Here is a 20138-nt window from a genome sequence, read left to right on the forward strand (position 1 = left end):
CACTAGAAAGGGCATTGGTTCTGCTGGATAGTGAGATGGCTGAGTAATGCGGCATCTGTCTATCCTTCCATGGAAAACTGTACTGGTCCAGGATGCAATGGTTCCTGACAAAAGCAGCTGTTTTTCTCTGTGTGCGGAAGAACAGAGACTGGAACTCTTACTATAAAACATGCAGGACCTGACCTTGAGGAGGGTGGCCTAGGCATAGACTGTCCTTAACAGCGCTGTGGTTGATGTGAATGAAAACACCTTTAAAAAAAAAAAGCGCTTAAAAAATGATGCATCAGACATGGGGGTATGTCATTAGCCAAACTTTAAATGGCAAATCCACTCTCCCTTTTACTATAGGAAAAGTCTCCACCATAAAAGCATTTTGTCACTAGCCATTTTCTCTGAAGCGAATGTCGAGCAGAGGGCTGCCAAAAATGAAACAGTGCAGGCTGATCCACCATTACTGTAGAAAACACCTCTGCCTCAATTAAAGCTAGCTTGTCTCATGGGACCTTTTAAAAAAAAGGTAAAACTAATTGACATACTGGAACTCCACATGAGTTATGTGAAAGTGATATATTCTTGATCACTTGAACTGCATTTAGGTAATGTACCTTTTCCCTTCAATGTGCTCTTAATGACTACTTTTCCCAAGCTCGACAGCCTTAATGCACTTGGCTGTGCTATCAAGCTGTCAGTACTGTATTAGTACAGATAAGTGTCTTGTTAAAAAAACTACATGGGATCCTTCTGCAAGCAGAATGCTATAAATCACTCCTGGACTCTCATGATGGTTGCAAGCTGAAATGGGGGGGGGGGGGGATTGAAATAACCAGAATAGAACTAGAGCTGACCAGGACAGCACTGCTAGTAAATATCAGAGCAGTCACCACTTTGGCAGGTCCTGTCTTACCCAGGGCCAGCTCCCGGCACCAGCTAAAGAAGTAGGTGCTTGGTGCAGCCAATACAAAGGGGTGGCACAGCCAGGTCTTAGGTGGGAATTCAGCGGCGAGTCCCTCTCTTCCTCTTTGAGCTGCTGCCGAAGAGGAAGTGAAGGACCTGCCACCAAAGAATGGAGCGGTGCATGCTGCCAATGCCTCCCCCCATCACCACCACTTGGGGGCAGCAGAAAACCTGGAGCCAGACCTGGTCTTACCCATTAATTTTAATGTATTTCTGACTTTAAGCTTGGGTTGACAGATGCAGAGTAGTAATAAAACCTACTAGGTCTCAATAAAATTTCATAAAATTTATTTGTATGTTTTAAACAAGTTAATACAGATATCCACAAACAAAATTATTTTTAAATCATGAAAAATGCAACATTTTTGCAGCACTATCCCCATGTTATAAACAGAGATGGAGTCAGCAGCTGTGTTTTGTTTCAAAGACGGGCTTTTATGAGTCAGCACCAATCAATTGTGTGGTGTTCTTTTTCTCAAAGTAGCAAGTGGCTATAGCACCTGTGTAGTTACAGCACAAGAAATAAAATGTTCAGAGGAGCTCAGGAAAAAAAAAACCTCATGAACACTGCAACAATCACAAATAAACTCACATTGTTAGATACACCTTAGAAAAATATTTTTCTGTCAGCAGATACACATTTAATTTCCAAACTGCATCTCCAGAATAGTAAGATAGCATTATGCTGACACATAAGGGACTGTGTATGTTTCCCATCTTAAAGCACAAATTGCTACAGGAAACCCATAATCTAGTACAGTCTAAAACAGATTCTAACATGCAGATTGTAACCTATTGGTAAAATTGTAACAGCACAAACTTGACTCACAAATCAGAGAGATGGCTCTGTACATAGGGAGAAATATTTATGCTGTATTAGTAAGAACCCACTTCTATTTCCCTTCCAAGACAATAGAAAAACTCCCATTGGCTCTATATGCATCACTGGTTTTTGGAAAGAATAGCAAATTTAAATTCTGTGGAGGACAGTACTAGCCTCACGTCAGCTAGGTTTTTAAAAATAAAACAAGTATTTTTGTCAGATGCTTCAAATATTGAGAACAAAGCACTGAGGCCCTAGGGGAATCATATTGGCTATTGTAAATTTTATGGTCCAGATACACATCCATTCCTTTGTTTTCTAACTATGCCAAAGTTTGATTGTCACTTGACTTAGAGGTCTGAAAATACAAGGAAGGCCCTTGTTCAGCTTATAATTAAGTTTACTACTATTCAGAGCTGGCTGGAAAAAGATGGAAAATGTTTATTGGTCATTGACATTTCTCAACCAGTTGTATTCAGCACTTAAATGGTTAGAAATATCTTGTAAAACTCACTCACTTGTGTTTCGATCACTGAAATAGTAAGTATGGGACAATAGGGTTTCTCTTTCCCTTCAAACAAGTCATGCTAGAATATAGATAACTTGGTGCTCATATTGCTCTTTGCATACTTTTGATTGCTGGGACTGGATGATGGGATGGATCACTCAATAAATTGCCCTGTTCTGTTCACTCCCTCTGAAGCATCTGGCAGTGGCTACTGTCAGAAGACAGGATATTGCGCTAGATAGACCACTGGTCTGACCCACTAGGGCCATTCTTATACCTGCTTATAAAAATATTTTATTTAATCTCTAAATGGGTTAGTTTAAATTCAATATTGGCAAAGTGTTTGTGTAATATGCTAAATTATATGCATTTCTATCATCCTGCTGTTAACGAGATCTGCTTAAGCAACGTATTTTTAGTGTAAAAATATCAACACAAAACTAAACCCCTGGAGATGGTGTGTCATTTTATAACGGGACACTAGCACATAGCTAAAGTTCAATATTTAACCTACCTTACCATGATCACTTGGTCAAGTTAGGCGGAGAGAATGTTTATCAGAGGAGGTGCAAAGTTTTACGAAAACAGTTGTTGATGGAACATGCTTGGAAATAATTTTTCAAACACTTTGGGAAGAGGAAGCAATTTTTAGACCAGACTCAGCTAAGGCTCTACTCCTCAGTGAGACTATGCCCATGCTAACTTTCAAACTTGAGGTGCTTTTGTTGCAACCCTGTTAAAGTGTGGTTCATATGTTTCTTTTTACAAGGCAATAAGTGTATATTTTTGCACCCTCACATCACTTCAGAGGAGTTGGAGGGATTTTTCTCAAAAACTTCCAAAAAACAAATACCCCTAAAACAACCAACTGACCACCATGCCACCAGTAGGGAGAAATCAAGTTTGGAAACTTACACCCAAAAAAAATTTGAGGGGGGGAGGGGCTTCAGAAACTTCCTGTTTTGAGGAGAGGGTTAAATGGAAACTTTTCTGAACATAACCACAGTGAGTGCTATGAGTTGCTTGCTAGAATACTATTATCCCAAAGCAAGTTCTCTACATGATCTATTACCATTAAGTCTGTGTGGAAGTTGAAACCATGATTGTGACGTTAAAACCACCATGAAGATCAGCTTCTATTGTCCATTCTTTGGCTTTCATCTTTACAGCTAAATGGGAGAGTCTGCAAATGTTCTTGGAGGTCACAATTATCTGGCTGGGCCAAATCCATCCCTGCTGTAATGTTAATCTCCATGGTGTGTTATAGAAGGGATGAATTTGGCCTATTGTGCATTTAGAAAAATGACTTTTGTCTCAGTAACATTTCTTTTAACAGTAATTGGAATCAAAGGCAGAACAGAGAAGAATACAAGATCTGGTTGGTCTGAAGATTGCTATGTTGCTCTCTTGGGTCCTTTGCTTGGTCAGATGTACTGGGAAATGTGAAAGTGTCCTCTAAGTCAATAAAATGGGGCTTGAAGAAGGGAAGTTCCATATAACCGTATGCTTTAAACTCCACACCACTACTGCCCCTAGCGTTTGAACTAGTGGGACTCATTGGTTTTTACTCTTCTCTTCTCATGTGATTGCTTGATTTTTGATCCATTTACACTGTATTGTTCCAGCATTTCTGAGTACACTTCACAAACCCATAATAGCTACCGGATGTTTTGCAGTATGGATTCTAAATCACCAAGAAATATGCTGACACCAATCAATGTCACCCGACTAGCTGAACAGACTAAGTAACATTTAGCGCTCGCCCCTTCCCGCCCCCCGAGTAGTACTTGTTCAAAGCACTGTTCAAACATTATCTTAATCCTCACCACATGGCTTGATGTAGGGCAATATCTATATTTACAGATCAGGAAACTGAGGCACAGATTAAGTGATTCACCCAAGACGAAAAGAGTCAGTGATGTGCCCAATCCACTAGACCGTGCAACCTCCTTTTAGCAAACATGATGTTCATCTGCAGTGGAACAAACTTGCAGATTAGGGAACTTTTCCACCATTATGTGGTCCCAAGAAAGTCAAGAGGCGTGCTCATAAATGGCAGCAAAAGAGAAGTATAAAGACAGACTCCTAACTGGAAGCACCACAGGGTAGGCTAGGTGAAAAAGATTAATTTCTGATGCAGGAACCTGAGGTACATCCCTTCCGAAAACAGGAAGGTCCCGTCCTTGTAAAATGATAATTCAATTGAACAATGTTTTCAAAACGAGAATGCTTTCCATGTCTGCTGACCCCCCTCACATCCCATCAATCCTGTTTCCTACAGCAGTAGGGAATCAGCAATCACCTGGCTCCATCCACCCGGCTCCATCCACCCATAAGAAGGGTGTAGAATTCTAGGTGCAAACTGAGAAAGATGTGGTCAGCAAAGGACAATGTACAGGCTCATAAACATGAAATTCATCCTGCCAGCTATGTTTCACAGAGCATGCAAGATATTGCAATAAACAAGAACAAAGAGAAAAAAGAGGAGCACTGGTAGGGTTATCAGTAGGGCCCTACCAAATTCACAGTCCATTTTGGTCAATTTCACAGAGATAGGATTTTAAAATTTGTAAATTTCATGATTTCAGCTATTTAAATCTGAAATGTGATGGTGTTGTAATTGTGGGAGTCCTGACCCCAAAAGGAATTGTGTGCGTGTGTGTGGGGGGTCAAAAGGTTATTGTAGGGAGGGGGTTGTGGTATTGCTATCCTTATTTCTGCACTGCTGCTGCTCCTGCATGAATGGCATGGTATGGTGCTGCCACCCTTACTTCTGTGCTGCTGCTGGCAGGCCACTGCCTTCAGAGCTGGACACCTGGCTAATAGCCGCTGTTCTCCAGCCAGCCAGCTCTGAGGGCAGTGCAGAAGTAAGGGTGGCAATACTGCAAACCCCCCCCCCACCCCCCTTGCAACTCCCTTTTGGGTCAGGACTCTCAATTTGAGAAATGCTGGTCTCCCCCATGAAATCTGTCCAATATAGGGTAAAAGTGCACAAAAGACCAGATTTCATAGGGTGAGACCAGATTTCACGGTCCGTGATGCGTTTTTCATGGCTGTGAATTTGGTAGGGTCCTAGTTATCAGCCTTCCAGCACACAAGATACACAGTGTCCGGCCCCAGGTCAACATTTCTAGAACTCTCCACCAGAGGGACCAAACTTAATACACTCTGTATCTACGGTCCCTACACTGCAAAGAAAAAACCCACAGCACCGTCTCAGAGCCGAAGTCAACTGACTCGGGCTTGAGCTGTGGGGCTAAAAACAGCAGTGTAGACATTCCCACGCAGGCTGGAGCCTGCGCTCTGAAACCCAGTGAGGGGGTAGGATTTCGGAGCCCAGGCTCCAGCCTAAGCCCGAACATTCACTCTGCTATTTTTATTCCCACAGCCCAAGAAAAGTGAGTTGGGCTCTGTGACTCGGCACTATGGGTTTTTCTTTGCTGTGTAGACACCCCTCTATGCTACCTCAGAACCTCAATCTCTCTGTCCCACTAGTAAGATACGGCAACGCCCATTTTTCAAGGGGAGGTGCGCACAGAAGTCTGGATCAAAGTTATTGTATTAGCTTCAAGTAAGCAGCCTACCTAATCTTTTAATGGTGAGCTTCTCATGCACATCTCTACTCTGGGGGTGAAATCCTGGTTCCCTTGCCATTGACTTCTGTGGGGTCAGGAGATCACTCCTGGGGACTGCAGCTACTCCCAGGTTTCAAGGAGAGGGAGTATGCCACGGAAATACTGGAACTCAAACATAACAAAAGTTATGACCCTGACAAAAATATTATCAACTTAGAGCAAGTAACTACGGGCCTATCCTGCTCCCACTAACTTAATTTTGAAAACTCTCATTCATTTCAGTAGGAGCAGCCCAGGTCCTAAGGTAGTTCAAAGAATGAGCAGCACAAATGAAGTCTATGCATACAGCACAACAAGCAACCTAAGAGAAGATCAGACAACAAGGTGCTGGAGCTTGCAGCTCAGAAGCAGACCTTGCCAAACAAACAAGAAGGTCAGAACTAAATTCCTCTGCACACGAGTGTCTAGGATAAAATTTAGTTAAAAAAAAATGTAAGTTAACTCCATTTTTCCCTACCTACAGGTCTCACAAGATAGATCACTTTGAGGCTACCTTCTGTCAATGACATACCTCAAATGGAATGGGCTTTAAAATGACCTCCTCCAAAGAGTAATCATACCAAATGCAGCAAGCCACCCATCCCCCCACCTCATTCTCGGACACAAGATGACATGCTGTAATGTATTGTAATGTATGTCAAAAGAGGGAAAATACTGGATCGCCTTTTTAACAAGTTTTTCTGTAGCACAAGGACCTTTTAGAGACCTAATTTATGCGTAGAGGACTCACCAGTATGAGCTTCTGGGGGAGGCAGCATATGTGGAGGGTAACACGGATGGGATGATTAAAGGAAAGCCACCTTATTTCTGTAAAATTTAGTAGAGGATGGATTTGGAGCTTGCACTAGAGACTGTGTGGTTCACAGAATCTACAAGCCCAAGTAACTGCCACAACAAAAAATAACCTTATGTAGGAAACAAGCCTGGAAAAACATCAAGGAGGACGGCTGGTCAATTTTATGAGGACTAAAGAGATAGTTTGTGACGCAAAGTGCTATGTGATGAGAATAGGCAAGTTTAGATGGAGGAAAAGGAAACGTGTGTCTGCCATGTGGTGGTAAGCAGAAAGCTGATACTGCCGCTAAATGGATTAAAGTGGGAATAAAGTGCTTTGGATAAAAAGGACTCAATTCTGTTCCCACTAAAGTTAATGAGAGTTTCACTCTCTGCTGCTAAGGGACTAAGATAAGGCTTTAGAAGAAATGAGATAATGATGCAGTTGTTTATAGGGACAATAAAGGACTATGTGATTGGCATCATAGCAAAGGGGGCCTATAAGATAACTGACATCTTCTAGTCAAGGCTGCACCTTCACTTGACTCCATGGATTCCCCTGCAGACATACCAAACCATTTGGTGCCTGACCTTTCAGGAATGAACAAATTGCATAACTCCCAATCTATGCTACTAACCTACAATTTAAGAATTCCTGATCACAAATGGATGCACCACCAGCTCAAAAGGCAACACTGAAGCACATGTATCAGAGCTACATCCTCACCTAGACACAGGCATCCTTGAACTCTAAGGCATGGAAAGCACAGAAGGTTTTGAAGTAAGTCTGAAGGAAGTAAATGTAGCTTCATTATCAACTTTTTTGTTGGGCAGGAGCTCGTCTAATGAGACTTTCCTGCTCATCTTATTGTAATTCAAATACCTCAAGACATGCATGTCTGACAACATCTTCTAAGCCCAAGAGTAAAAGTATCTTACTCTGCTGTATCCTCTCTCACTTATACATGTTTCAGTAGCATCAAAGGTCACCCTCATCTGATGCTCCAATGAGGAAAGAACCTCTAGCCATAAACTAAGATTATACTTGACCAACATGCCTTATTTGCCATTTGGGGATTATCATTCACATAAACTCTGTTGAAGGAGCTGCACGTACCCAAGTTACAGTCTTGGGCACTGAAACCGTGGAGTTTTCCAGGCTCAGGGCCTCAATTACCCAACTCTGAAGGGGAGAGTGGGTATAACTAAAAGTGGTGTTCTGGGGTGGAAAGTACCTTTGGGACAGAGTTCAGACAATGCCTTAAGGAGGTTTATGTTGCAGAAATTCATTCTGGAATGGATTTGCTGTAGCTTCTCAACTTGGACTTAACCATATTGGTTAACAAACCTATGGAAACTATATGGACCCATCAAAATTCCTGCACCTTCTGCTATGCTTCTAAGTATGTAGCCAATATCTGAAATGTCCTCCAATCTCTCTTTTTTTTTTTTTTTTGGAAAAAGAGCTGCTTGCACAAAGAACAATCCTGCTCTTCTGGGGGTTGGATCTGATTTCTAAAATGCAGAAAACTAGACAGGGGGGGGGGGGAAGTCAGGATGTCAACACACACATAAAAGCCTTGATCCCAGACTTATGTTGACATAGTGGATTCTCGGGACAGTAACTAGTCATGGAGTTCCATCCAAGTGTGCTAGCACAGACGGGTAATATTAAAGGCTCAAATGTTTCAGCTTTGGATGAACAGTGTCTTAAGACAACAAATGGGAGACTTTCAGGAAGAACTGCATTACATAAGTCAGCTGAAGAAATTACTGCTATCTCAGTAATAACAGAATAGTACATGAATAGGTACGAAGACCAAAAGCTTTGGGGGGCATTTCTCAGTTCTGAAGAATGGGGAGAAGTAGATGCATAATTTTGACTTGCTTTGCTGTTCTGTTGGAGCTAAGTGCTTTGGTGGAACCAAGGATTTCTCTACACACCCTGTTTTGTGAACTAGTTACATGCAGTGTTGCCAATTTAGTGATTGTTTGGAAATTTGAATGGCAATTAAAACATTAATACACACTTTCAAAGCATATACAGTGTATGATAAACTGTGTATCTGAAAAATTATAATAGATTTGAAAAGTATGAACATAGACTAGCTTTCTTATACAGCTGTTGTTTTTTATGACAATGTCAGTGCATTCATTTCGGTGATGTTGGCCAACCTAATTTCAAATTATGATTTGTAAGCAGAGTCTAAATGAGCTCTAATCTGACAGCTAGTGATGATCTGGGGAAAAGGCTTCAGGACCAGATTATATTTACAGTCACACCTAATCTACCTAGGTATTCAGAAAACAGACCTGTGTTCCCCAAGTGATAGATTTTGGCTGGGGTTGGGTTACAAATTACTTTTGTGGGGTGTAATTAAATATTGTTATTCTTATTGTATGAGTAAAGGGCAGTAGAACTGTACTTAGCCTGTGCTGATTGAGTGCATCAAGAGAGAGCATGGGATCAGGTGTTGTGCTTGATGGTCTCCCTGAGTCACAAGTACGATTTGACCTGCTCCTCTCCACTGTTTAAAGAAAGAGCTGATTAAACTCCTTAGACAGTCTTTTGTTTTGTTATGTGACCATTACAGCTAAAATCACTGATAATCAGGTCTAAGCAGACAGTGTTTCTGTGGAAGAGACAGCCCAGTCTGCACTAACAGTGAGGTTCCCCCACTGAGAGCTCAGCTGAAATCTCTGAGAGCTGGGTGGAACCTCAAGAGACCAACTCGCAGAGGTCACAGTGGCAGGTGACAGCAGAAGGTGATGGCGCAGGGCCATTGGCAACAGAGCCGTGGAGTTAATAGTGGCAAAATGAACAACAGTGGCTAGAGCGAACAGTGAGCAGCTGGAGGAACGAGAAAGGTGCCTTCTTGCCCCCGCCTGGGAGGTCAACTCATGAGAAAGCACCTCTGAGCTCTGAGTCTCCACTGACCAAGGACAATACTGGTGAGTGTTAATGAGGCTGTTAAGAATGCTGGAGACACAATGCAGTTCATTCAAACAAACATGTCTGTGGCATCATACTTTCTATTTAAGCAAGAGATATCACACACTAAAAACTGGAGGCCAAGGTGAAATGCATTGTCACTTGTTCATCCTGAAGTTGAACACTGGTTCTGAACAAGACCAGCAAACGCTCACTATCTTTCTGCAAGACACTCAACTGACTGGCTAGAAGCATGTGGTGCAACAGCGAAAGACTCAACAACTGAAAAAGTGAAGAACTCTTTCACCACAATCAAAAAATTTGCATACATGGCTGATGAATGCACTGATGCAAATAGGCATAAGTATTAGGGCACTGCGTACGTTATCTTGATGTCAGTGGTAGGCCAGTAGATGCATTTCTAGATGTTCAAGTTACAGAAGAATCGGTGACAACCCACATCTTAGAATTAAATGCTTGTCAACTGGACCCCAAACAGATGGCTGCTTGTTCATTTGATGGAGCTGCAAACTTCTCTGGAAGACATGGTGGAGTACAAGCTTTGCTCAGAGAAAAGTGTAACCCTAATCTCTCCTATACACACTGCAGAGGCCATCTATTCCAACTACTGCTAGTACAAGCTGCAGACTCTTCAAAAGACATTTTAAAAGCTATAAATGTAATGTCTTCATTATATTCTTTTTTCAGCAAGAGTCCAAAAAGACTGAGTATCTTGGAAAATACAGAAGATACACTGGTACTCAAGTTCAAAGTAGTCCAACCTGGGAAAACCCTCTGGCATTCTCATGAACGATCGTTGGCTGTTGTCTTAAAATTACTCCAGCCATTATTACTGGCTTTGGAAAGTATCTACCAAGATGGGATGGATCTAAGTAGTGAGGCTGGTGAATTACTTTCACTACTACGTTCGTTCTCTCTCTTGTAAGTCTACTGTTGAAACCACTTGGGTCATTAAACAATGCCATCCAGGCATCTGCTACAAAATAGTAGATCTTTGTCCAGCAATAGAAGCTACATTTGGATCAGAGAGCTATCCATTGAAAAAGTACTGGAAGATGCAAAGACTTCAGTCCAGAAGTTGACTAATGAAGGCATTTATATTGAATCCTTAAGTGAAGAGGACAAGAAGTGTTTGTTGACAACTGAAAAAGTACACAGACTTGATTCTTAAAAATCTACAACAGACACTTGTAGATTCTACTCAACCTCTATGTCACTTTTACAGATCCCTGTCCTATAAAACACCAACAGTTGGGTGGAGTGAGGCACTACCAACAATGGGGCTGCCATATGCTCAGGACAGGAGAGAGAATTTGAACACAGAGTGGAATATCATACGACGAATGAATGAAGATTTGACTTCAACTTCTTTTTTATTATCACTAGTGGTTCAACTCAATCTTTATGCTATATTTCCTGGGATGAAAGAAATAGGAATTCATCTCTTGCTACTCCTAGTCACAACAGCCACAGTTGAGCATTCTTTTTCATTACTGAATAGAATTTTGCATTCAGAAAGAAGTCACCTTCTGCCTGATCATGTGAATGAACTAATGAGCATATCAACCGAAGGACTGGAAGGACTGGACACATGAGAACCCACCAAAGATGAACTCATTGCATTCAAGAAGTTCATTAACAGAGTTGTGCAAAAATATAACAAGAAACCAAGAAGGATGTAGATGTCGTGCTTCACAGAAGACTTGAGAAGCCAACTTTAATTTGTGTGATGATTTTAAAACGAGTTAAATCTAATAAAATGGTAATGAAACGATTTTCAGTTTTTACTACGGTGCCATACAGCCCAGCTTCACCCTCATGGTCTCACCCCTCATCATCCCTGACACACACACCTCCCGTAAATTCAAACACCTCCCCTAATTTCAATTCCTGGGGAAAACAAGATCAGACATGCTTCCTTGGATTTACATCTCAAGCTGATGACTCTGTTTGAAAAGACAGAAGGGAATTTAGCAGCAACTGATATTTTTAAGGCTGGTGGTGATCTTTAAACAGATCCAAAACACTAGACTATTCTGGCTTATCACAAAGGGGACGATTACTTTGATTTTTATGTTTTATAACCAGAAGGGACCGTCACCTAATCTGATTTACATAATATAGGCCAATTAGTTATGATGATCTGCTCGATCATTGATGGTGGCTTCTCTGGGCCAATCTGCTGTCTTGGACATTCCGATGCAAAAGGCTAGAACAACAAAACAAAATAACTAACGTTAGCTTAGTTTTTAGAAGAAATTATAAAGAAAAGCTAGTGCTAACAATATAGTATTAAAGCAATGAAAAAGGGATTGAACCAACATCACAAAGCAGCTGTGGAAACATTTCTCTCACACAGCAGATCTTCCACTAATGTCCAGAGGTATGAAAGGAACTGAAACAATGAAATCCCTAGAAGGGACTCAATCACCAATAAGCAGCCAACTTTTGTCATTAACTACTATTATAAAGATTTGTAGGATAATTGTGTTTGTCCTTTAAAGGCTCTCTCTATGAGGACACTGATAAGTGACCCACCCAATGAATCAGCAAGTAAGACAGCATAGATGGAAGCTACCAAGTGGATTACATTTCCCTCCCTTCCAGCTGCACTATTTGGAATTGAAATTTCCAGACATTTCAAGACCCTTGACTGCACTCCTAAAGATGACAGCCAATATCAAAGTGATCCCAAAGGGCATACAATGGGTGGCTTTACTGGAAAGCCTTTCAGAAAAATTGGTTCCAAGAACACACTCTGGGATAGCCCTACTCTGCCAGGACTGCCCAACACTGATTTTCTTCCTTTACAAAAAAAATTAAAATAGATAAAGTTCTCTAACTTTTATATTTCTCAAATGTGATTTATTTGCCAAGCAACCTTTTTACCATCGCCCACGTGTACTTTTTGATCCAAAAAATACACAGCCAAAAGAGGAAGAACCAGAAGGCTGTCCAGGATGGCTGGAGTTCCCTAGTGATCGTGAATAGTGGGACTCATCTCCAAAGAAGCTGACCACCACAAGAGTCCATCGACAGTAACTGAAGATCATCCTCTGTCTGTGTTAAATTCTTTTCCACCATTTCATTGCTGCAGTGAGACTGCCACAAAATAGTGGCTATCAGAGCTCATTTGAACAGTGTCAGGTATAAATTCCAACTGTTGATCATTCTAGTATGGGCAAACATTGGTAGTTGTGGGGGCTCAGTCAATGATTATCAGTTCACACGTGATCCTTCAATCTTTATGCACTTGATTTCTTCTTACTAATATGAGTAGCCCCATTGACGTAAGCTGATAAATACATGTAACAATCCATAGCTGCCTACATACAGGTTCTAGAATTGTTATCAAGGATCAATTCCATGATATGCAGCCTGAAAATAAAACAAAGAATCTCCAACCCCAATTCAGCTGAAGGAATAACTCCATTAACTGGCCGGTTTGTATTGCTGCTGAGGACAGCCATCAAAGCATGGAAAGATTATTCCTCCACTCCATGAAGAGGGATTTTGTCTCTCATACTGTATGACGTCATATCACAGGGGGGATTTGGTAACATAGGAATGTTCAAACACATGCAATTTACAGAAATTAGACAAAATCTACATTAAATGATTCAGGATCTTCTTTTCGCGGGATTAAAGGGGAATACACTTTTTTCCCCTCCAGGTACAAGAAGAGCCCAAGAATGAACATGTGTATGCTAAAGTCATATGAGCAACCAAGACGGAGGAATACAATTCATTTCAGATCCAGAAATATTTAATGGTGTTAAAGTGCTACTTTAATGTGGGACCATATTCTAACATATAAACACAATTCTACTGCACTGCTAAATAAGGTTGTCTTCATTTTTTTTTTTTTTGCCCAGCCCTACCAAAAAACAATAAAAAAAAAACAGGACTGAAATTAACAACCCATTCAAATCAGCAATAAGTTATGAATTTTATAAAGCATTTTTTTCCTTTTATTTTTTTCCTTAGTAATGAGAGGGTAGTTAAATTACTTAAAGGTATACAAAATTTCAAACAATGCCATTGGTGAGGTCTCTGTAAGAAGGTTTTTAACCTGGAAAAGAAAAATATAATTCTCACCATTAAAAAAAAAAAAAAAAAAAAGACAAAACAAGAAAGCAAAGCCCTCAAAGTGCAGGTTAGAAATCTCACCTCCAAGAAAATTATAAAATATTCGATACAATAGCTCTCAACAGCAACAGCACCTGCACAGGTGAGATACTGGATACACATGGGGATGTGCGCAGGCCAAATGTTACATTAAGATGAGACAAGTGCTGAGCTTAACTATGTTAACTATTGAACTATGACTACTGTAGGGGATCAGGTGCCTTCAAAGTTTGCAAGGGGAATGACTAAAAAAAAGGAAACCAAAAAACTCAGCAACCCTGACCTTTCCAAGCCAGCACAGACCTTGTTTGTTTTGTGCACGGCAAAGAGCATTTTTGTGTTTCACCAGGTCAAGTGCTGCATCAAAACAGATACCTTTTCAGTGGCGTTAATCCATTATAAAAGACATCTAAAAAGACGTGTCACATTTGGAGTGTTTTTACTCCCAACACATTTACAAACGTTTATCAAAAGATCTTTAAATAAAAAAGGTCATAGTGGCTCAGAATCTGGGCATGACTTTCCACACGCTGGTTTCTTTCTGTCAGAGAGACAGAGAGAGAGAGAGAGAGAGAGAGAGTCTCTCTCTTTCTCTCTAGGGGAGCACTGCTGTTGGACTCCACAACGCAGCCCGCCACGTGCTGGTGGATTACAGTTTAGTACCCTAGTGCTAGCAGTGTGATAAAGGTACTTGCTTTAAATGATGTCCAATAGAACGTTGAGCTGAATGGTGATTTCTCCTGAAAAATCTTCACTGTTGCCTCTCTCTCTGGGCATGAACTGAATACCTATTATTATTCATAGGTTGTGTGATACGTCTTCATGGCCAAGCTGCTGTGACTTCCTGCTATGTTACTATAATGCCTGATGGTGATCACACATTAGGACAGAGTCATTTCAGGACCAGGAAAGTTCCAGAAGGGTCTAAACCAAGTTGTTCTATCTGAATGCAGTATGAGAAAAACTGGACGTTTCTCAGATCTAATGACAAATTGAAAGAGAGAGGGGCTGAATCTCCACTATCCTCTTTCAAATAAACAAAGTCAAAGCAAAGTAATTCATCATGTAAGGGCCAAATCCAAGTCTCACTGAAGCCAACTGGAGTTTTGTCACTGACTTCAGAAGGGCCAGGGTTCAGTCTCACTACACTAGGGGAAACCAGGCTTCTGCAATATGAACCAATGGACATACATGGGTTCCTATGGAGGCCTCCTATTGCCCAAGGGGTACATATATATAGGTCTGTTCCGGTCTAGCTGTTGACATGTCATTTCTAAAAGAGGATACTGCATCTAGAATCCAGTCTGAACTCCGATTACTCCAGTGGAATAATCCGCCCTGCATTGTTGTCTCACTTTGTTCTAGGAAGCGAACGAGAGTTTGACGCTGGCACTGGAATAACCCTCGTCACTTCCAACACTCTGCAAGCTGCTATGATCATCAATGTCACTGATGCTGGTTGTGCTGATATCGTCCACTTCTCCATGGGAGAACTCTGTGCTTTCAACATCCACTTCAATCTCCTCTGCAAAGAAAACGACACACATGCAGGTTAGTGTCATCGCAGGCAGCTACGCCTTGAACTCTACAATCCACAAATGATCAACACTCCAGGTATAAAATAAGCATCACACGGTACAATTCACAATGATTTCCAAAAGCCGGGGGTGGGGGGGCAGAGTGCTTGTTTCAGCAAGGAGGATGCTGTCTCAATGTGTTTCAAAGGCATTACTAAACTTTTTTGCTGCCAGCCAACCCCAAACTCCCAAGCTAGGAACTGGGTTCAAAAAGGAATTAGACACGTTCATGGTGGATAGGTCCATGAATGGCTATTAGCCAGATGGCCAGGGACATAATCTCATGCTCTGGGTGTCCCTAAACCTCTCACTGCCAGAAGCTGGAACTGGATGACAGGGGATGGATCACTCAATAAATTGCCCTGTTTTGTTCATTCCCTCTGAAGCATCTGGTAATGGCCACTGTCTGAAGATAGGATACTGGATGAGATGAGATCCAGTATAGACATTATGTTCTTAAGATGAAGAACTCAGCAGAGTTTGGATATATCATTAGTCAGTGGCTCTGCTCTGCAGGGCTGTGGAAGAACCTGTGTTAAGCAGCACCACAGCGTTCAGCCCCGGTGCATGGAGTCTAGCTACTTTGCCATCATTGCCACCCTGGTTCTGCGGGCCTGGGCATTCCCCCAAGCTTGGATTGACTTTATCACCATGAGAGCAGACTGCTTTCAATATCCTCTGCAACTCAGATATCAAGATGATGATAAGCTCTTCCAGGTCAGGGGCTGTCACTTTCTGTGTTTGCACAGTGTTTAGCACAACACAGATCTGGGTCTTTCAGAGACTACAGTGACAAATAGCAGCACCGGGAGACACCTTACAGTTGTGATAGCTGAGAGAGCTATATAGGGTACTGTAGTGTGTTTCTGTAGGGATACAGAGTACCATGTTGAACAGCACTTTGGTGACTTTGGGCCATCAATGTCAATAAGACTGAAGCTCCCAAGTCACTGAAATGCTTTTGAAAATTTTACCCACAGACCTTAAAAACAACACCACTAAAAAATAAATGAAAAATATTGGCAAAAACAGTGAAGCTCACAGATCACTAATAAATAGATGGACAATCTCTGTGCTCTTTGTTGGTTCTTTATGATTAAGGCTATGATTTAGGAACGGAGGTCATGGAAGTCACAGATTCCATGACTTTACTGGACCTCTGTGATCTCTTCAGCTGCCCGCAGCTGAAGCCAGGGCTGGAGCCATGGTTGGGGCAGGAGCCGTGGCTATGCTCCCCACATAGCCCCGCTATGGGGGCTGCAGGTGGGCCATGTGCTCTTGCTCTGCAGCGGGGGTTGCATGGGGCTGCGCATCTCTGCCACGTGGCTTGTACAGTTATTTTTAGTAAAAGTCACAGACGGATCATAGGCTCCTTGAATTTTTGTTTGTTGTCTGTGACCTATCCGTGACTTTTACTAAAAATAAATATGACAAAATCTTAGCCTTATTTATGATATATAAAGGAAGTCAGATTTTTTTTTAAATACTTCTGCTTCATCTTAATATCACACCTCCAAGTCTTCTCTGCCCTTTTTTTCCTGAGAGAGACTTTTATGTCCAGTTTGAGCACTAGTAGGATTATATCATCACAGATACCAAGCAAGTGGTTGAGTAAAACTTTATGGTTTTGTTAAAAACATATTTAACTGCAACACTTGCCACACAGTTGGGAGAAAAAATCTCTGTGTAAGATTCAACATTCCTCCCCTCCCTCCCCCCTTCAGGGTAGGGAGGAGAAAGCACTTGCTTCATATGCAAATCCTTCAGAGGAATTGTCCAATAAAATGGGAAAGACAAGTCCTTAACTTAGAAATAGCAGGAACAAGCAGAAAATGGAACTCTGATTTCTGAAACTTCCTTCTAGGCATTCGTTTTACATTATAAAGAGGAGGAGCATAATCCATGTTTATACTTTGAAGCATGTGTTTGGTTACTGACTTGGGATCATGGATCTTTGTTTTTAAAACAAAGCGTTTGCATTCGGACAACTGTTCAAATACAGCGGTCAAGTTCAAATGCCACAAGAATCACCTGAATCCACAATCACGACCCCTTTCCTCAACTTAAGCAAGACTGACCAATAACTGAGGCAGAATGACATGACAAAGCACACATCTTTTGCTCGGCAAATACAGAGACCCATTCAATGGCAAAGCAAAGAGGCAAGTTTAACAGGAAGAGCACAATGGAAGGAAGGAATCAGTCGCCACTCTCTCAAATTTTCAGGAGAGTTCAGTGTTTATCCTGATGCATCCCTTTTTGTAGATCCACAGATTCTAAGGTTAGAAGGGTCCACTGTGGTCATCTCATCTGACCTCCTGTATAACACAGGCCATAAGATTTCCCTAATTAATTCCTGTTTGAGCTAGAGCAGATCTTTTTGAAAAGTATTTTAATTAAGCTGGACACATTAGAACACCTACCTCGCTCTGAATCCGAGCGATCAGAGGAAATGGTTGAGCCAATGCTGTCCATTCGTATTCGTTCTATCTCCTGAGGACCCTGCAGTTGTTCCAGCCTTCTCTTTAAGAATCTTTGTTCTCGTTCCAGGTGTTCAAGCTGGTGTTGGCTTCTCCTCTCGGCCTCCTCAAGTTTCTGACATGATAAAATATGACTTGATTATGACTTTAATTCTTGTTTTCTACAGCGCAGCCATATACTTTGCTTCAGATTTTCCCATGTTCTGAAAGGATTTATGCTCAGATAAGTATCGGATCAGACTGCCCTTCAGTCACTAGTAGAAATGAAGTCTACTTGTGTCTTTGTTGGTTTACACCTTTGCTAGATCTTACATAATTGTACAAGGAGGATTTTGAGGGGTGAATGAATACAGGATTTTTTTTAAATTGTTGTTCTTTATAAACGTGAAATTAACCAATAAGCTGCATCACTGAGTTCATCCACCAGGGGGCCTCAATTCCCTTAATTAAACAGATTCTGCATTTGTTATGATCACTTGTAACACAAAAATTTACCCTGGGATGTTTGGCTTTCTTGTTGCTTGGTTTAGTAGGTACTTCTCAGAAGCAGTTTTCCATTTAAATAGCAATTTATGTAACCTGCTACAGACTCCTTTGATCACAGCTGGGAAATCTACCAGACCAATGTTTTTTGTTTCCAGATGGCCAACCATTTGCATAAGATGGGAGTCATTTCAGGCTAACCCTTTCCTTTAAGCAGGGCTCCCTCCCTTACCAACCCGGAGCTGCAACAAAGGATATAGGTATATTCTTGATCCCCACAAGACTGGATTTTCTTTTTACACTTTACTTTGCCAGAAGCAATCTACGAAGGGCTTTGGGAAGGTTGGAGAACCACAGATGAAAGACGATGGAAACAATAAGACATCAACCCTGTTTCACTCTAGAGGCCTATACTGATTTGCCAGCAGGGGGAACGCACTGGAGTGACAGAAGTTACTGCAGCCCTTCAATCACATTAGATGTGTTTCTACTTTAAAAAAGAGCAAGATCTGCTACTGTCTTTCCCCAATCATAATACAGAACAGGTTCCTTGCTTCCCTAATCAATCATTTCCAGAGTTAACAGAGTTTATTATGGACTCTCCGAACAACCCATGTTGTAATAATGGATGATTTAACCGAAGGAGCAATACATTTGAGAGGTATTAGTCTCAGTGAGAGCTGATTTACCTCTGGACAGTGGGTGAGTGATTGGTGCAGTTAAAAACAGTCCAGATAGAAAGCATCTGGGAAGCTTGGGAAAAGCAGTGCTTACCTTGATGTGTGCTTTGGCTTTGTTAAGCAGCCCAAGGGTTGTGTGCCGGGTGCAGTCTGGTCCTAGTGGTATCAGAACCTTTAAACGTTCTAAGCACAGGCGTAGGTGAGCACGTCTGGAGGGGGAGAGACATTGATTAGGAGCTGCAGCCTTATAAAGGACAAAAATCAAACTCATTTTCTCCCCAGGCAGGCTTGATTTTCCAGCATCACCCTGTTTCCCTCAGATACCTTATGCCCTGCCATTAAATGTTTATACTGCAAACACTAGTCACTCAACAACATTAGCCCTATTGCTAACCTCTGACAGACAGTTTATTTCCTTGTGCTCACACCTGATAACCTGTCTCGGCTGGATGAACTTTGAGGAGAAAAAATGCACTGAGGCAACAGTAGTCTGCTTGGTTTCACATAACTTCAAACTGACAGCTATTTGCAGTCTACTACACTGTGTAGACTTGTATATCAAGGCACTTTCAAGTGCCGAATGGTGTTACACACTAGCACATTACTGGTTAAGGAAAAAACCTAACTTTATATATTGAACTATGTAACATTCACTGCCCATCTTCCTCTTTTTCCAGCCACATCAGGCAAAAAGGAAGCCTAACTTACTGCAGCAAACTCCTTACCGCAAAGTGACTGAATTACAATCACACTCATTAAAGGGTCAGATCTGCATGCTTTGGACATTCTGACTGCAAGGAACACAGGGCTGCACATTTCCTAGCCTGGTGTTTGAAATCTTGCTGTCAACACAGGTTCTCTGGGAGCAGAGACCCTTTGCCTATTTCTGCTTCCAGCCCTTGCACTATATTCATAGACTCTAGGACTGGAAGGGACCTCGAGAGGTCGAGTCCAGTCCCCTGCCCTCATGGCAGGACCAAATACTGTCTAGATCATCCCTGAAAGACATTTATCTAACCTACTCTTAAATATCTCCAGAGAGGGAGATTCCACAACCTCCCTAGGAAATTTATCCTACAATAAACAACCCCAAACAGTACAGTACTACTGTGACTATTTTGTTTTGGACCATTATTACAGAAC

At 41.6% G+C, this 20138-nt stretch overlaps 1 protein-coding gene across 1 annotated transcript in view; it reads right to left on the minus strand.

The window, feature by feature from the left end:
• Positions 1 to 1225: 1225 nt before the first annotated feature.
• Positions 1226 to 20138, minus strand: part of MXI1 (MAX interactor 1, dimerization protein) — an 82201-nt gene continuing 63288 nt past the window's right edge. The window contains 3 exon segments of the mRNA XM_050958192.1: positions 1226 to 15300; positions 17776 to 17947; positions 19090 to 19204. Coding sequence (XP_050814149.1) covers positions 15137 to 15300; positions 17776 to 17947; positions 19090 to 19204 — 451 coding nt within the window. The 3' untranslated portion in view covers positions 1226 to 15136.

The sequence above is a fragment of the Gopherus flavomarginatus genome, chromosome 6, assembly GCF_025201925.1.
Source record: "Gopherus flavomarginatus isolate rGopFla2 chromosome 6, rGopFla2.mat.asm, whole genome shotgun sequence".
NCBI classification, from domain to species: domain Eukaryota; kingdom Metazoa; phylum Chordata; order Testudines; family Testudinidae; genus Gopherus; species Gopherus flavomarginatus.